General features: G+C 34.8%; 1 protein-coding gene across 3 annotated transcripts in view; it reads left to right on the top strand.

The window, feature by feature from the left end:
• LOC799265 overlaps window positions 1-19,186 on the top strand; it is a 33,272-nt gene that overhangs the window by 11,932 nt on the left and 2,154 nt on the right. Inside the window, exons 7-14 of one of the 3 annotated variants that reach the window (XM_087245058.1) lie at window positions 1,661-1,719; window positions 1,893-2,037; window positions 3,241-3,290; window positions 3,422-3,487; window positions 3,576-3,701; window positions 3,788-3,962; window positions 6,951-7,086; window positions 14,786-14,968. In XM_087245058.1, the coding sequence (XP_087101184.1) occupies window positions 1,661-1,719; window positions 1,893-2,037; window positions 3,241-3,290; window positions 3,422-3,487; window positions 3,576-3,701; window positions 3,788-3,962; window positions 6,951-7,086; window positions 14,786-14,938 (910 nt within the window). In that variant the 3' untranslated portion in view covers window positions 14,939-14,968. Of the gene's footprint in view, window positions 1-1,660; window positions 1,720-1,892; window positions 2,038-3,240; window positions 3,291-3,421; window positions 3,488-3,575; window positions 3,702-3,787; window positions 4,126-5,088; window positions 5,720-6,950; window positions 7,087-14,785; window positions 15,886-19,186 lie in introns of those variants that run through there. The other 2 variants (XM_087245057.1, XR_015481131.1) reach the window with 2 other exon arrangements.

Below are 19,186 nucleotides of genomic sequence, written 5' to 3' on the forward strand. Positions count from 1 at the left end.
TGAGTTCTGATGTTGACATGAAATTACAATCTGAGATTCGCGTTAACAATTTACACTTAAAGAAAAACTAAGAATATACATCATTTAACAACCCTGCCAGTTAATCAGTTGAGTTCTAACATTTTTAATCCATTCAGCTGATCTCTGAGTCTGATCTCTAAATTTAGCATAGATCATTAAATCAGATTAGACCATTAGCATCTTAATTAAAAATAACCAAAGAGCTACGATAGCTGCAGCAGCCACAATGATATTACGTAGTGCCTGATAATAATCTCCAGCAAGGTAACTTCCATGATTACGTTGGTTATAGAAGTTAGCTGAGTTTAAGGTGCTGTGTAATATTGTGCCTGCTAAAGCCATGGTACAGCAGCAAAGTTTCTTGATTATTACGCCAGAATGAGAGTATTGTTCCAGTTGCCATATCAGCCTAGAAAATAGCAGCTTTTCATTTGCTGTTGGTCTAAGCACATGATGTAAATACAGAAGTATTATTATTGAATCTCTTTTATGAATAAGATGTTAATGTTCTTATCTATTTCAGCACTCTAAGCTAAGCTAAAAGTACTCCCGGAAACTGGCTGAAAGAATTCAAAAACTCTAGGAGAGTTGAAAATGAGCCTTTTTAAAGTGTGGTGTTCCTAGTTGCTAAATTTCCATAGTGTAGGAGTGTGTGTGTGTGTGTGTGTGTGTGTGTGTGTGTGTGTGTGTGTGTGTGTGTGTGTGTGTGTGTGTGTGTGTGTGTGTGTGTGTGTGTGTGTGTGTGTTGTGTGTGTGTGTGTGTGTGTGTGTGTGTGTGTGTGTGTGTGTGTGTGTGTGTGTGTGTGTGTGTGTGTGTGTGTGTGTGTTTAAATGTGTGTATGTATGGGTGTTTCAGTACTGGGTTGCGTCTGAAAAGGCATCCACCGCATAAAACATATGCCCGAGTAGTTGGCGGTTCATTCTCTTGTGGTCACTCCTGATAAATCATGGACTAAGCTGAAGGAGAATGAATGAATAAGAAAGTATTATAATAATGATAAATATTCATAATAATTAATAACACTATTATAAAGGTAGTTATAATTATCATTATTAGCCATTATAGGTTTTGCAGATCTTGATACACTTATAGAATTGTTTTCATTAATTATAAATATTTATAAACAGAGTTATAATTCATCAGGGCTTACAAAATGTCAATATCCCTGGTAGCCCTTCTTCAATTTTTGGTAGCCTGAATAAAAAATGTAAGTAGGCCAAGTAGAAAATACATTATTTATCAAATAAAAAATGTATAAATAATGAATATGTATCAGCAGCACAGCACATAATTATCACATTTTTGAGTGAATGTTAAAGCACTGAAATTTATTTTTCCTTCCACTAAGATTTCCTGTAAGGCAGCTGGGTGAGATTTTGGTAGCCCAACTGGAAAAAGCAAAGCCCCAGGATGATTTTGCGAGCCCTCTTAATTTTGAGCATGAGCTGCATAAAAAAAGTATTAACAAATGTTTTTTTGTTTCCTGTCAAACTAGGTTTAAGATATTATTTATATTTCTTGGAAGAAAGTTCATTAAATCTACTAACCAAATCAGCAAAACCAACACAAGCTCTGATTTAACCAGATGCTCTGTCAATGATTCCTGTATGAAAAGATCTGTTTGTGTTTTCTTTTCAGTATGTTGTTTGGCAATCTGTACGTTTATTTTGATTGGAAAGGAAAAACTGAAATATCAGGTAACGTGATAATCTGAAAATTGCTAAAAGCAGCTTGATTGTGTGTGTAACTCTTGTATTTTAACATTAATTCATCAATTATCCTGTCTTTGTACTAACTGACTAAATATTTTAAACACAAGCACATTTTCAGTTTGTTTTGCATTTGTATATTTTTTGTGTCTGTGTCACAGATAGAGAAAGAAAGATTATGTTCACCGCTCTGCTGGTGATCTCGGTACTCGGGACACTGAGTTTTCTTGCCTTGAGGAAGGTCCGTCAGCTGGAGGAGGCTCTGTCTGAAGAAGAAGGCCAGTCTCTGTTATCAGCCAGATTCATGTTAGTCATCTCATTCATCCACTAGTATGTTTAATCAACCATAATGATGGAGAAAGAAAAAGATCACACATCAAAAACATTTTTGCCAGGCCAAGAAATTCTGATTAGCAAATTAGTCCTGCTGATATTTTTAATGTACCTAACCGTCAAAAGTTTGGAGATAGTTTTTATAATGTTTTGAAGGAAGTCTGTATTGCTCAAGAATGCATTTATTTACTCGCAAATACAATAAAAACTATTGAGAAATGCTATTTTTAAATGTAGAATAACTACTTTTTATATGAATGTGTAATTAATTTTTGTTTATTTCTGTGATGCAAAGCAGAAAATAAATTAATTATAAAAGATCAAAAGGGTTCCTATGATAAAAAAGTGTTGTTCTGCTTTCTATTTTTGTAGAAACTAAATACATTTTACTTTTCATGACATATTTATATATATAATAATAAAAAATGTATAATATATGTAAAATAAATCTATATTTTAGATATATATGTATCTATATGTAGAAAATCTATATTTTTAAATATTTATTTGACATTATATTTAAATTTTTACTATAAGCTATATATACTGTATATATATATATATATATATATATATATATATATATATATATATATATATATATATATATATATATATATATATATACACACACACACACACACACACACACACACACACACACACACAAACACACACACACACACACACACACACACACACACACACACACACATCTTTTTATGGTATCATATCATGATTTCCACACACACACACAAAAAAAGAAATCATGATAATAATAATGATTTTTAAGCACCAAATTGACATATTAGAATGTCTTCTGAATGATATAGTGACATTGACAATAATACATATATTAAATATATTATATTATGTTTCCAGACAGGTAGAGTACCTATACCACCACAAATCTGGTATTTTGAATTTATGCCATATGTCATGTGTTAAAGAAAATGCTTTCATATTTTTAAAATAAAGTTTATTGCCGTAAATAAATAAAACAAATAGTTTTCATCTGCAAAAATTCAAACATTATTATAATTAAACATCTGCAATTATGCAAAGTCTGTTTTAATGTCAGCTATAAATTCTTTCCGGGATTATCATGGTAGTTGTTGTTACATTTCTTTGTTTGATTTTTCAGCTGATATAATTTCTTGTCTAATGTTATTTTAGATATAAACAAAGAGCAGCCTCTGCTGTGACAGAAGCTAAAACAGAGTTAAGTGAGTATATCTGGCTAAATTTCATGTTGATTACATGATCTGCTTTTTTTAAACAATTGAACAAATTACTATAAAAAGAGGTTTGTTTTGGTCTAATAGTTGCTTATTTTAATTAACCCTTTTTCTTCTAGAGACGATTGTGGAAATCTTTAAATCCAAAACCATACTGTTGTTAAGTTTCTGCATGGCGTACAGTGGTAAGGGCATTGTTAAAGAAAACAACCTTTAATTCAATGAGCATCTGATAATAGTGAATATATCTTCATTCCTGCTGTCTCGCTGAAGGTTTGGAGCTGTCGTTTTACAGTGGTGTTTATGGGACTTGCATTGGGGCCACTGAATACTTTGGCAATTCAGCAAAAGGCTTAATCGGCATCTCAGGCATTGTGGTTGGAATCGGAGAAATCGTTGGCAAGTGCACTAACAATATGAAGAGGATCTGTTAACAACATTTTCTGTAAGACTGAAATTGGATTTGACAATGTCTTTTTCTGCAGGAGGTGGATTGTTTGGCCTGGTGTTGAAGAATAATCGTTTCAGACGCACATCTGTAGTCTTCTTAGGGATGGTTGTCCACTTTGTGGCCTTCTATCTGATATTCCTCAACATACCTGATGATGCTCCTGTGGTTCTACAAACAAGCTCGCAGCATAATCCATATCTGGCACCAAGGTAGACATTTTCAAGATACTCATATACTTCAGTTACTGATGTAATTTTGAACAAAATCTGGCCATAGAAAATTGGTTAAAAAGAGATTTTAAACAGCGTGACAGTGTTTTTCTGGATAGGATTGTTCAATGATTGGTCTTTGAGAATGATGTAATAGTTAGGTGTGGCTCTGACGCCTGTTTCACACCACAAGCGTCAGCGGCGCGTAAGCAGAGCGTGAGCAGCGCGTGTGTTTTCGGCATCCATGTTAACAGATTAGAGCTTTCATACCGCACGCAGTAGCAGCGCGTCAGAGCGAGGCGTGAGCGTCGCTGAAGCAGCAGTGCAGCGATAGTTTCGCCGCTGGGTCTATTTTTGACGCGCTGCTCACGTTTAATTAAAGTGACAGTGCATTGATAATGACCGAAACACATTGAATGACAGTAAAAAGTAGCAATTTTACCCAATAAATGCGTTAATAATGTCAAATAATTTATATATAGTCATTCAAATTAACTTAAAACGTTAAAAAAAGGCAACAAACATTTATTTAGGCCCGAACCACAAAACCAAACGTAAAACAATTTTAGTATCAGTTTTGCTTAAGTTGCACACTAGTGTTGTAGGAGAGGGGAAATAGAATATTTACGGGATTTGTAGTCCATAGCGAAGTGTATTGTGGGTAGTGTAGTTCGACACGCATGCTGGATTACGTGAGCTCGCTGTGTTCTGTGCAGCTGAGCAGAGGAAGAAAGTTTTAATCGGCTTTGTTTTATGTTCACTCGAGTTATTCCTACCGGGAGCTGTTTACACTGTGAATCTGACAACACGAAAATAAGTAAAAGAATGGCATGCATTGGTTACTTTTGTCCGTCTCATCCTCTGCACAAGCATGAATTAATGAGCTGTTATTCTGCTGCTGGACATCACTGAAGCGGTGAAAGTAACACTAGTTTGATCATGTATAACTACTTGGGTAACTAGATAGAATAGACAGAGATAGGTTGATCTCTGCAGCAGCTGCCGAAGAGCTGCGCGCTGCAGATGCAGCTGGTGTGAAAGGCAAACACCTGCGTGCTGCTACTGCTCAACATACGCGCTGCGCACGCTCTGCTCACGCGCCGCTGACGCTTGCGGTGTGAAACAGGTGTGAGGCTCCACCCTTTCTGACCCATATATCACTTTTCTGTTCATTTCAACTATAACTGACTTCTGCAAAAATAGAAATACTGAAATGCATTGTAAAAAGATTATAGCACTGTTATATTAACTTAATTGTTTTTACAAATTTAAGATTAAACATGAAACAATTAAGTTAACTTAATTGATTTGTGTTGGGACAACATGAATGAATTGTGTGGAGCCAGAGTTTTTTACAATGCAATTCCGTATTTCTCTTTTTGCAAAAGTCAGTTGCCCCAAAAAATATGAATTGTGTTCAGCTCTTTTGAAATAGGTCGTTTGAATAAGTAGCACAAATCAATTGAGTGTAAGGTATCATATTAGAAAATAAATGCATATTTTTAATGGTGTTGTTATATTGGTTTATATTGTAATCAGTGATTGGCTGATAAATTGGTATATTTTTGCACTTCAGATGTGTACGGCTGGCAATGTGGGTTTTATTTGGTGTTATACACATAATGTGGCATTAGAAATATGATAGATGAAAGACAAATGATGGCAATGTGTTTTTTTTCACGGTGAACTTCAGAATTAGAATTTCAAAAGGAATTTGGGAAAGTTTTAAAATAAAATCAGTCATCTAAAATTTGTTTAAAAATAAAAATAGTATCAAGAGTTGTATTTATTGGCCTACAGTAGGTGAGAGTTCAATCTGACCATTTCCGCCGGAAATTGCTGCCGCTCTGTTTTTAGTGTATGACCGCAGTTTGTGAATAAGCCGCCAGGGGGCAGAAAGGGACGTGATGCAAATGCACAGAAATTGCCTATACAGCAGCTTTAAATATGCTACTGTGCTTGTAAATGAGATTAAACTATAAGTCAAAGCATTAAAAGTCCTTCATTAATCATTTAAAATTTGTTAACACGCTTTATTATTATTATTGTAAACTTGTTAAGTGCAAAGTAGAATTGAAGAAATAAAAGACAACTAAAATGTATGATTAAGTGTTTGCCTGAGTATATCAGGGCCTTAAGGGAGATCTGCAAAACGCAAACTAAGCAAAAAGCTATACTAGGGTTAGTTCACCCAACAATGAAAATTCTGTTATTAATTACTCTCCAACATGTAATTTCAATCCCCTGAGACTTTTGTTCATCTTTTGAACACAAATTAAGATGTTCAATCATTCATTCATTCATTTTCTTTTCGGCCTAATCCCTTTATTAATGAGGGGTTGCCACAGAAAAATTAACCGCCAACTTATCCAGCATATGTTTTACGCAGTGGATGCCCTTCCAGCTGCACTGGGAAACATCCATACACACTCATTCACACACATGCACTGCAGACAATTTAGCTTACCCAATTCATCTATACCACATGTCTTTGGACTGTGGGGGAAACCAGAGCACCTAGAGGAAACCCACGCAATCATGCAAACATCACACAGAAATGCCAACTGACCCAGCCGAGGCTCGAACCAGCGACCTTCTTGCTGTGAGGCGATTGTGCTACCCACTATGCCACCGTGATGCCCCGAATTAAGATGTTTTAGAAGAAATCCTAGAGATCTCTCTCATCCCCCTGAAACATTTAAAATTCAGCAAAGCAACCAAAAACATTCCATGTTACTTCCCTGGAATCCTACAATGCTCCTAAAATCTCTTGTGTCAGGTTAGGTTGCTTGAAACGACATGGGGGTAATAATTAATAACCAAATTTCAATTTTTGAGTGAACTAATCAATTAAGGTCAGGGGTTTAATTCCTAGGGAATGCCTCCACTACAAGTTACATGTAGGATAAAATTTGTTTTCTAAATGTATTGCAGTGTTGTATTGTTGATGGCACTGTGTAATCTGTGTTTCTGTATTGACTCTTGCAGTGTGTCGATCGCTCTGCTGTGCAGCTTCTTGTTGGGTCTTGGCGACAGCTGTTTCAACACTCAGCTCTACAGTATTCTGGGCCGGGCGTATGCTGAGCAGAGCGCACCTGCCTTTGCCATATTTAAATTCATACAGGTAAAGACTTGTTTAGATTGCATTTTGCGGAAACGTCATATGAAGATGTCACAAAGTTGTGTTAGCAGCTATGTTTACATTTAACTATTTTTTTGCACACAACAAACTAAATACACTAGGATTCACGTAAATTCTAAAAAATGTGCATAAAAACATATGGATGTAAGTAGCAAGGAATAATTAGTTAATTACGGAGTAGCTGTTACACCTCGGTGTGCATTATATTCAGACAATTTAATAGAGCAAAGTCATTCATTTTGCTTATAATAGTGAATATGAACAGTTACCACACTGACATACACTGTACATGTGTTGCATTTGTCCTCAGATAGCTACTGTGTGTAGTACTAGTTTATTACATAATCTCATCAAGAGCGTACTTATCAACATTGGGATGTGAAAATAAGGGATATGCCCACCATAATAAGGGACCCACCCCCAACCCTGACCTCCTATAAAAAAATCCCCAAATTACTAAATATGTTAATTTGGAGCTGTTACATTGTAAATAAACAGTTAAATTGTCAGTAATATGTTTTATTATTATTATTTACAAAAGAAACAAAAAATATATATATAGTTCAGCTTACTTAATGAAATTATAGCTATTATAATGAAATAGAATCAATAACAAATGACATTAGCCGCTTTTTCACTGTATAACTGACACATTCTGATTAAAGAGCAACCAATGAATCTCTTATTTATTTAGATTTTTTCTTTTGATTGCATTAAAAAACAGGTATCACTTTAAAAATGCACACATGTAACAATGTAATGAAGGCATTTGACTGCTTTGCTAACTTTTCATGCTCATTTAAGACAAAATTAGTTGTGTTTGAAAAAACCTACGAAGATCGACATCTTTAGATGTTATTATTATTATTAATTATGTGAATGTCTGTTTAAACACTCACCCAAAAGCCAGACATTTCGCTCCGCTTCAAATCACGTGTACAGAATCTGTGTGGGAAACAGCGTTTATTTATTACTAAGGGTCGTCAGCTGACTGTCATGCACCTCTATATGAGTGTTTTGAGGAATGCAAAGAAGGGGTGACGGCACCTGTTATGAAAAGGAAAGGGAATTGTGCCGTTTTTATATTTGTTTCAAAGTGTTTTCATGCCTAAACAAAACAAAAGCACTGAACAGACTCACATTTAAGAGCAAGGGGTGCCCCCTGGTGGCTTAGCACTATGGGTTGTGTATAGGGAGGATCAGCTCTTTAATTTCTCTTGCCACCTTTTAGAGAAACACTAAAAATACATGAGAAATACAGGAAAATACCTTTACGGGATTATAGCGGAATAGAACTGTAAAATAAGGGAAAATTCCGGGAAAAACAGGAGGATTGACAGGTATGATCCAGAGGTTTCCGCTTTTGTTTTTTTTATAAAATTTTGAATAATAATAAAAAAACATCGTAGGCTATGAAATAACTGAAATCGTTCAGCGTAATGCATTCAAAACCTGCATGTAGCTACTTAAGATGTGTGTTTTCATTCATTCATTCATTCATTCTTTTTTTTTCGGCTTAGTTCCTTTATTAATCAGGGGTCGCCACAGCGGAATGAATCGCCAACTTATCCAGCATATGTTTTACGCACTGGGAAACATCCATACACACTCATTCACACACATATACTATGGCTAGTTTCGTTTTTTCAATTCACCTATACCGCATGTCTTTGGACTTGTGGATGCTGCACACTGGTGGTGGTGCGGAGAGACCCCCCTCATGATTGTGAAGCGCTTTGGATGTATGGCCATACACAATATAAATGCGCTATATAAATACACATTACATTGTGGTGGAACCGGAGCACCCAAAGGAAACCCACACCAACACGGGGAGAACATGTAAACTCCACACAGAAATGCCAACTGACCAGCTGGGGCTCGAACCAGCGTCCTTCTTGCTGTGAGGCAATTGTGCTACCCTCTGTGCCACCATGAGGCCGCTGTGCGTTTTATCATGGAATATTCATCAGCTTATCAAAATCAAGTATTCGACAGCCCTGTATTAAAAAGTCTAAGAATTGTTTTCTCAGATTACAAAAGATGCACACGTAGTTGTATCCACAGAATTAATTTCTCAGTGTGCATCAACTAAAGTGACTTTAGCCTTATCAGTGATTGGATAACTGGACTAACCAGCGCACCAATTACAATCACACCATCTCAAATATTGTTTTGAAGGGGATGTATTGTGCTCATTTTCCACAATCTCCTATCAATCTTGAGAAGTTGCAGATTAGTACTGCATCCACCTTTTGGAATCAACATCTCTTGACGGTCAACAGTGCACAAACATGGCAGTTTTCGCTTAGCGGCTGACTACATGTTTCGATTTTGCTGTAAATAAAATAGAGGATCGGCGTTGAAACCATAACCCTTTGACATATACAATCACAGGGTCTGGTTTCCGGAGCGAACATTAAGTGATCATCATCATTGATCAGCTGCTAAATTAGAATCGGGAAAGACAAGCATGTTTCCTGTTAAAGATCAAAACAGTGTGTGTTTTCAATTAAACAAAGTGTTTTCATTTAAATAATATTTTTGTGTAGGTTGCATACATTTTAATACACACAATTAATAGCAAAAATTAATAAAAAATGTTGCTTTGTAAATGCTCGCTGGTGTCTATGGACAATGACAATAATAATCATTTTTTCACACACACTGAATGTGTAATTTACAATGTGTACACTGTTTGGGTAACTAGAATATTTACTCTGTTTTTCTCCCAGTTAAACAGCCACATACTGTACAGTTAAGGTGAAGTTGACGAATTGACATGTTGTAAATCCAGCAGCTCTAATCTTCATTGCGGTACATGGGGCTGTGGCGTGTCATGTCATAAACCAATTGTGTCACCATGGCATATAAAAGTGATCCTAAATAACTCACTAAGGGCGGTCAGCTGAAGTATTTAAAACATAGAAGGGTTAAGTGAACCATGGCTAAACAAAATCAAATTGTGCTCATCCGAAAGAACACTTCCTTAGAATTCTTTCACGTCCAAATCTTGTGTAGCTTTATTGTTGGTGATATGTGTTTAGGTGATTTATGTAACCAAAAACAAAGACCCTTTTATGCAAATCAGTTTACTTGGTGGCCATCTTTGAAACGCCTCATGTGCTTGGTTATGTTTAAATGGGGAAACATCATATTCTCCAAAATGGTTTGGGAGTACATTTTATCTAAGAAATTACTTAAAATATTAAACCTCAACTGTCTCTTTAGTTTCATTTCTAAACGTTCAAATCACACAAAATTTGCAGAAACTCGCATCTGGTCTGAAGCCCTCTCTCGAAGAATCCTCAGTCTATAGTCATTAGCCCCTTTCACACAGTGATACCGGTAAATAAATGGAAAATTTTCAGAACGACTCTACGGGTAAATTCAAAAAAGTGCTGTTCACACAGGCAAGGACGTTATGGAATTTGCCGGAAAAGAGCATTCACACATCCATTCCAAATTACCAGAAATGACCTCTAAACGGCTGCGCTTGTATTTGTAAACATTTGACTACATCACAAACTCTGTGGATGGATTAGTATTGTGAACAACTTCGATGAAAACATATAGAGAAACACTTTCGCATGTCGAGATGTACATGATATGTATGTGTGCTGGCGCTCATGGCCTGTTTCACAGGCACAAGGTAAACAAACAACGGCTTATCATAAGCATCTTATTGATAATTAATTACACAGTTGGCATTAAGATGAACAAATAAACATTATCTGACTAATTTCTAGCAGCTAAATGTGTCTGGAAAAATTTCCAAAGGCTTTTATTCTCATAAATCGCGTGGAAGTGAATGCGTCTGACTGTTCTGATTGGCTTAAGCAGATGTCTCACGTCAGCACGTTCTAGATGTGCACACGCTCTTTCCGGCAATCTTCATTCTGCGTTCACACTGCGAAGCATTCCGGCAAATTACCGGTAATGTTACAACTTCTCTTTCCGGAAAATAGCCTGAATGAATTTATTGTTATTTTCAAAAAGGGCCTGTTCACACATACACACCTTCCCAGAAAATTGCCGGTAATTTTCCGGAAAAGTCTGTTTGTGTGAAAGGGGCTATTAATGACTGGCTCCTATACTAGAAGGTGGGACTTCATGACCATTACGTTTTTATCCATTTAAAACTTTACAAATGAGATGTCCTGTGTCAAAAAAACAGGGTCGAAAACAACCAAGAAATACGATTTTGGGAAAATAAATATTCTGTGCTATTTGTCTAATTCCTTTTTTGCCTTTTTGCCTTCATTAGACAGGACAGTATTTAGACAGGAAGCGAAGTTTTTAGAGAGATAGGGGGGTAGGGAAATGTCCTCAAGCCAGGATTTGATCTCGGGACGCCCTGACGTGCTACTGCACCATATGTCAACTCACTAACCACTAAGCTATTGCACCAACCTTTTTTGAATTTTAACACTCGCTTGAGCATGAGAGTCCACCTCTTGTAACAGTGTAAATAACGCTGAATGCATGAAATAGCTTTAGACCACCCCTTTAATAATTCTGAAATGTAAGCATAGTCCATCATCAAAATGAGTTGTGTATAGTTACCATCCAGAACTGATCACATGATCAGGTTCCTAATCATCAGACAACCCTGACCAAAGTTACAAGCTCTTATTATGTCTGCACCATTATGAGGTCAAACTCGTTTATTGTAGAGGGAAAAAGCTACAGCAATCTCCCCATTTGCAGAAGCATAACTTAAGTTATTGATATATCATGCTAGTTTTCCAGGAAATTATGATTTTATTATTATATTCTAACACATTTGCCTTTTTTTTTTTTTTGATGGCACATAAGTTAGTTAGTTAAGTTAGTTAGTTCATTTACATAGCACATTTTTTACAACACAACGTTGCCCAAAGTGCTGAACACAATCAATACTAAAATAAAGTCTACATCACATACATAACAATTAAAACATAAGGCAAACCCCTCAATATTAAAAAGGCTCAAATACTAAGGAACAAAGATGGAGTTTTAAATGCTTTTTTAAAAACAGATAGAGTTGTAGCATGTCTGATGTGGGGTGGAATCCCGTTCCAGAGTTTTGGGGCGATAACAGCAAAAGCGAGATCCCCACTTCGCTTACACCGGGACCTTGGTACAGAAAGAATAAATTCATCAGAAGACCTCAGTGAACAGACCGAGTTCCATTGAAAACATTGGCTTGAAACAGCTACCGACAGTGGTGGTAATCCTATTATGTAATCAGATTATAAAATGTGGTACTTGTTATTAAATTGTTACATTTTATAATATAATAAACATAATAAGATTACAGCTACTTGGATTCATGGATTACATGGTTACAAATGTGTTACACAATGGAAAAATTCTACTGTGTGGCATATTATTTAGCTTTGAGTAATAATACTTTATAATGGACTATTTAAAAGTTAGACACACATAGGCATGGGCCGGTATAAGATTTTGATGATATGATGACCTTGGGTAAAAATGTCACGGTTTTGTGATTACTGCTCTAAAATAGATTATTTTTAAATGGTTGAGTAAAAAACAACATTTTTTTTTCTTTGAAAACAATATATTTTATTTTTTTTAAAGATTTATAATACTTTGGAGCAGTGTCAGGCAACATGTCAGGCTAAATAATGACTATGAATCATTGACTTCTGCTGTCTTTATTAGTTTCAAAAAACAGCAATTTCTTTACAATTTAAAAGGCATCTTTGGATATCTTTTCTGCTGGAGATACTGCTGTCCTAAAACAACAACAACAACAAAATTTAAAAAAAAAGATCTTACACATACCTAAGGAACGATATTACTGAACATTTTGGCGGTTTAAAAACCTTGACTTTTTCAAACCACGGTATACCTTTAAAACGGTTTTTGTCCCATGCCTAGAAACACACCAGTTTGTTAGACAGTAATGTGGCATCCCATCTTGGGCCATGTACATTTTGTAAATAAATTTGAGTACACAAGCCATGGTTTATTTATTTATTTTTTTAAGATTTTTTTTATTTATTTAACAAGGATACATTATTCGATCAAAAGTGACAGTAAGTATATTTTTATAGTATAATATTAATTTTAAATAAACACTTTTATTTTTCTACACAAATAGAAAGCAGTACTAATGTTTTTAACACTGATGATAAAAAATAATAAAGACAAGTAAACTATTAATTTATCATATTGGAATGATTTCCGAAGGGTTGCATACACATTCAAATTCTCTTCAACTCAACTCTCATAAAAAACCTGTGGTATTTTTTTTTGTCAAAAGACCTTGTATGTATGATGATAAACTTCATGAACCATTGTCATAATAATGTCATTCCAACGTCATACCCATGTTTTTATACAAATTCAAGTCCTCATAGTTCTCACATACTGTACACACCCACAAACACACACGTGCATCTACTTATCTTTGCAGATGTGGCATCTAATCATTAGACAAAGCATAGCTGACGTTTTTACAGTATGCGGTGCTTGTATGAATGATGTACTGTATGGTTTATAATTAGATGTGGTATTCTGAAAATTTGAAAGCTGTTTTTCATGTCAGTAGAATATCTCACTAGTGGCTGAAGAGTCTGGAAACTTTTTAAGATACATCTATCCCACAACTTTGCTAGATAACCTTTTTTTAAAAATAAATATAATAAAATTCATTGCATACAGGTCAAATTTAGGACTTTAAAGGACATTTTTAAGACCTTTATGAATTAACTCACAGCACTGGTCTTATTTGTAGATGAAATACAGTGAATTATATTTAGAATAGCAGAAGAAAGAACTTCAAATAATCAAATCAATACAAAACATTCTATTGTAGCATTACATGGACATCGAAAATTACACTGTTAACAATTTTTTGTAGAATTAATTCACTGTCAATCAATTACAGCAAAATACTGTATTTACATTGACAGCACTATTTATCTTGCTGTATATGTATATACGGTATTGTATATATTTATTGCAAAATTTACAGTTATTTTTACAATGCACCTTTAAAATACAGTAACATACGGCATAACTGTCCTACAGTAAAATAAAGTTCATATTACAGTTAAATACTGTGAAATTTACAAAAATCGTTGACTGTAAGATCTGTAAAAAATATACTTTTACAACATAACATTTATACTTTTAAATTTGACCTAATTAGATTTTAGATGTGTGTGTGTGTGTGTGTGTGTGTGTGTGTGTGTATGTATATATATGTATATATATATATATATATATATATATATATATATATATATATATATATATATATATATATATATATATATATATATGTATGTATATATATGTATGCAGGGGGGATGGGGGTGGATTAAGCTAATAATATATTATATTAATACATATTAGCACAATCTGTTATATATTAAATAAGCAAAATCTAATTTTGTTTAGCCATGTTTCACTTAACCCTTTTATGTTTTAAATACTTCAGCTGACCGCCCTTAGTGAGTTATTTAGAACGGATCACTTTTATATTCCATGGTGACACAATTGGTTTATGACATGACACGCCACAGCCCCATGTTCTGCAATAAAGATTATAATATATTATATATATGTTTTTTTTTTTTCACATTTGAAGATCCGTTTTAAAGTTTCTAAATGCAGACCGTCAAATATGCTTCACTGTGTGAGTTAAAAAGGCTTGTTCTGTTAGTCTGTTTCTGCAGCTGTGGCCTTCTTCTACAGCGGCTACGTTCTGCTGACCTGGCAGCTCCTCGTGATGGTCATCATGGGCTTCATAGGGACGCTGTGTTTCTTCATGGTGGAGAGGATGCAGAACATGTCCGCTGATGCACAGGAATATTAAACTGAGGTCTTGCTCAGGACACACATTTCAGTAAGCGGTGACACTTGCACTATTTGTATGTTGTAATTAAGATGAAATTGTTAGGATAAAACACTAGTGATTCATGAGGTGCCTTTTTTGAAATCTGGACTTTATAATACAGGATTTCTGGGTTTTTTCTCTATTTACATGCTTTGATAGATTATTGATAATTGGGAATGCATTGTGGTGATATTGTGTTGACAAATATACTAAAGAGGTGCATGATATTTATCATACAGTATGTGATAATATCATAATTGGGGTTTTAGCAATTTGCTAGCTGACATTATTGGGAATTTCACACTATTTGCAAAACAAACAAGAACACGTCTTGAGAGTTAGAAATCTTAGGAAACTTGAAATGATAGTTAAAGACCCTATAATTTAATATATGAAAGCAAAAAAAGTTGTTCTTTTTCTCATTTAGTTTAATAAGTAAAGGCTGATTTATACTTCTGCATCAAGCCGCGGTCGCATAGCCTTCACCGTGGCTGACGCCGATGTTGACTCTCACCTCTCAAAAAATGTAACTACAACATTGCAACGACGTATAGCACAAGCTCTGGCAGTTTCTCAATTCCAAGAACGCAGAGAACGGACTTGCAGTCTTGTGGAGAGCGGTCTTGCCAAGTGTCCTCGAAAGAACGAACTCGGGAGACCGCGAGGGCAGAGAACCCGTCCCCTGACATGACCTTCACACCCTTTTAATGGAAAATTATTTAAACATTACAGCATTCATACAACAATTTATTGTTTTTCCCCTTTTCAATATATATACTATGCATAAAAACATTCTAAATAGACGTTGCACAATATAAATAAAACAGATTTTAATACGAATTTCAGCAAACAAACACCCTGAATGTGTTTATTCCTTTATTAAGATGTCCATGGTTATGTTTATATTCACTGTTTCATTAAGGGAAACTCCTGAGGTAAATAAGTGATATCTTTGAACTTTAATAATAAATCTAAATAAAATGCTGCGCTTCCCACCTCCAGTCGCAATGACTTCTGGGACTTCTAGCGCGAGTTCGGTGCTCAAGTCTGCATCTGTGCGTCCTCGATATCAAGATCACATCCGGGAAGTTTCACGCATCCTGTGTTCTTGCGGCCTTGAATACTGGAACTGAACTTTGGCAGTTGATAATGATGTTACACGAGAACGCAAGACCGCTGAAGAATGCATATTGAGAAACAGCCTCTGACTGGTCGGCTTAGTAGCTGTGACAAGTGTGAGTGGGACCGAGAGCCTGTTGGAGTGAGTGTTTACAAGTGTCGAGTCCCGTGAAGTAGCTCTAGATGGAAACTGTTGTTTTGCGTTTATCTTATGATTAATGTTGTTGCACGGCCGCCAGTTCCCGCCTCTGAATGAGCAAGTTTTAGCTATGTGTTCATTCAGAAAAAAAAAATAACACACGTGAAGAAACTTGACACAGAAAAACTTACTGCCAGCTAGCGTTTCGGAAGTGTTATTGCAGAGCAACACAAACAGCACACAGAAGTATGAATGCATGACTACACGCAAGACATGCGTCGTGGGTCACATCAATCACTCTATGCAGAAATATAGATAGTAACACTTTATAATAACCACACAATATGAATCGTCTATTGAGCATTAGCAAATAGTTAATTCCTCGTCTGTTAAGCATTAACTTTACATTAATAAGCGTTAGCAAGCAGCTTATGAATACAGCTACAAACGCTGAATTTATTCATTTGTATTTATTTATTTATTTTGACTTGTAAGCACATTTATAATGTGCTTAATAATTGTATTTTAGAATCATTCAGAATGAGTTAATAAATGATTAATAAACTATTCAAATCAACTTTTATATATTTTTATTATTCAGGCATATACTACTATGTATGCTCATGAATGCTTTATTAACTCAACTTCATCCAGTTTCGTGACCTAATCTAAAGTGAGGACTAATTATGCTTCGTAAATCCCTTATAAATGATAATTAAAGGTTCAGTATCAAATGAATGTATCAAATGTTTGCAATCTTATCTAAAAATACAATTACTGTAAACTTTAAACATTGTGAAATTACAGGAGTGTCAATACACAATTAGAAATAAATACAATCAAATAAAATTGGATAAAACAGCAATGTATTAATTTAACAATATATTATGATGTAACATTTCAATGTTATTAAGCGATGTTTAAACTGTACAGTAACTTTTTATTTTAGTTAAGATTGCAAAGATGTATTTTTCATTTGATGCAGTTTCATTAGCATATCTTCAAATGAATAGAAATTAATAAAGTATTTTTTTTCTTTTATTTCTGTTTAGAATGTAACCGAGCCTTTATTTGTCATTTATAAGGAATTTATAAAGCATAAATAGTCCTCACTTTAGATTAGGTCACAAAACTGGATGAAGTTGAGTTAATGAAGCATTTATTAACATGCAAATTAACTATTAGTATTTGCCTTAAAAATAAGATATATAAACGTTGATTAAAATAGTTTATTAATCATTTACTTAAGCATTTTCAATTATCTTAATAAAACACCTATTCTTAAAAATAAATAAAACTATTCTTAAACAATTACACTATTTTGTAAATAATGCAATACATATTAAAGTAACGAAAAATTAATCATTAAAGTATGGATATACAATCATTAAGCACATTATAAATCTGCTTATGACAAAAATGCAGCAAAATATATGTTAGTAGCTGTGATTATAAACTGCTTACTAACGACTATTAATGTAGAAATGAATACTTAACAGATAATGAATTAACTATTTGCTAGAGCTTAATAAATGATTCGTGGTGTGTAGTTATTATAAAGTGTTCCCGTATAAATCAGCTTTTAGTCCACACAAGCATGACTAATTATTTACTGAATATCAGTGTACGGCCATAATTGCAAATGTGATATTTATTTAAAGGCACAGTATGTAATTTTCACCACTAGATGGCGCGTATTCATAACAAACAATTTCATAGTTTAATGAAGCCGTGACTGATTGTGGAATCAGTTGGGAGTTGTCATCTTCCATGAGCATGATTTCTGTAGAAGTATAATAGGATGTAACTGGAAATCAAGAGTGTATGACATTATTAGCATGGTGACACATAGCATGGTCACTAGTTTAAATTGCTCATTTCCCTGGATATAGACTTCAAAACATTTGGTATGATGGACATACGTCATCAAAATATATAATGCTGTTCTAGTGGTTTCTAAATATTATAATAAAACAAATGTTACAAATTGTGCCTTTAATACAATAATGAGCAAAGTACATATGTCTAATATTATATGTTTGTTCACCAACGAAAATTGGTAATCTCAAAACAACATTGTGGTATTTTGTTCCTGAATCAATCTGGTTCGGAATGAGTTATTCCAAGTTTTTTTCTATATGGATATCCGTTATTTTGGACAAATCTGACTGAAAGTTTTAAAACAGAGACTTTGCGTATATATATATATATATATATATGTCTGTAATATATCATGGTTTTTACTGTATAAAGAAATTTAAGGCAGCCACCTCAATCAAATGTTGCAAAATCAGGCAGGCAGTCACAGCTATTGACAAACCCCAGTTGATTCTCAAGCACTGGTCATCGTATATTTAATTGCATTTAATGTTAGTCTTTTTAAATAAAATGTTTTACTTGGTAAGATTATAAGGATAGTCCAAAATGTGTTTGTTTCACCTCTGCTTCATATTGAATTATAGTTTTATAGGGTTTTGTTGATGTTTTAACTGACACTGAATTCATCTTTTGTGTTATACTGACACCTAAAGCCTGGTTTATACTTCTGCGTCATGTGACCGGCGTAACCCACGGCGCAGGCAACGCGCGTGGCTGTGCATTTATACTTCTGCTCGCTGTCTCTGTCGGTCTGCATTAACACTTCCGAAACGCTAGTTGGCAGTGAGGTGTAAATGTTCCTCTGTGTCGAGTTTCTTCTCTTCTGTTTTGCTTTTCCTGAACACTTCCGGGATGTACAAGTGGCTCAAACTCGCTCATTTTAAGGCAGGAACCGGCGGACGCGCAACAACTTTAACTATGAGGTAAACACAAAACAAAACCTTCAATCCGGAGCTCCTTCACGGGACTCCACACTTGTAAACAATCGCTCGCGCCATTCGCGCGGCTCTCGGTCCCGCCCAGACTCGTCAGCGCTACCAAGCCGACCAATCACAGAGCTTACGCTACGCGTCGTTGCGACGTGTAGTTAC

The sequence above is a fragment of the Danio rerio genome, chromosome 3 (genome assembly GCF_052040795.2).
Source record: "Danio rerio strain M-AB ecotype USA chromosome 3, GRCz13ab, whole genome shotgun sequence".
In the NCBI taxonomy this organism is placed as follows: domain Eukaryota; kingdom Metazoa; phylum Chordata; class Actinopteri; order Cypriniformes; family Danionidae; genus Danio; species Danio rerio.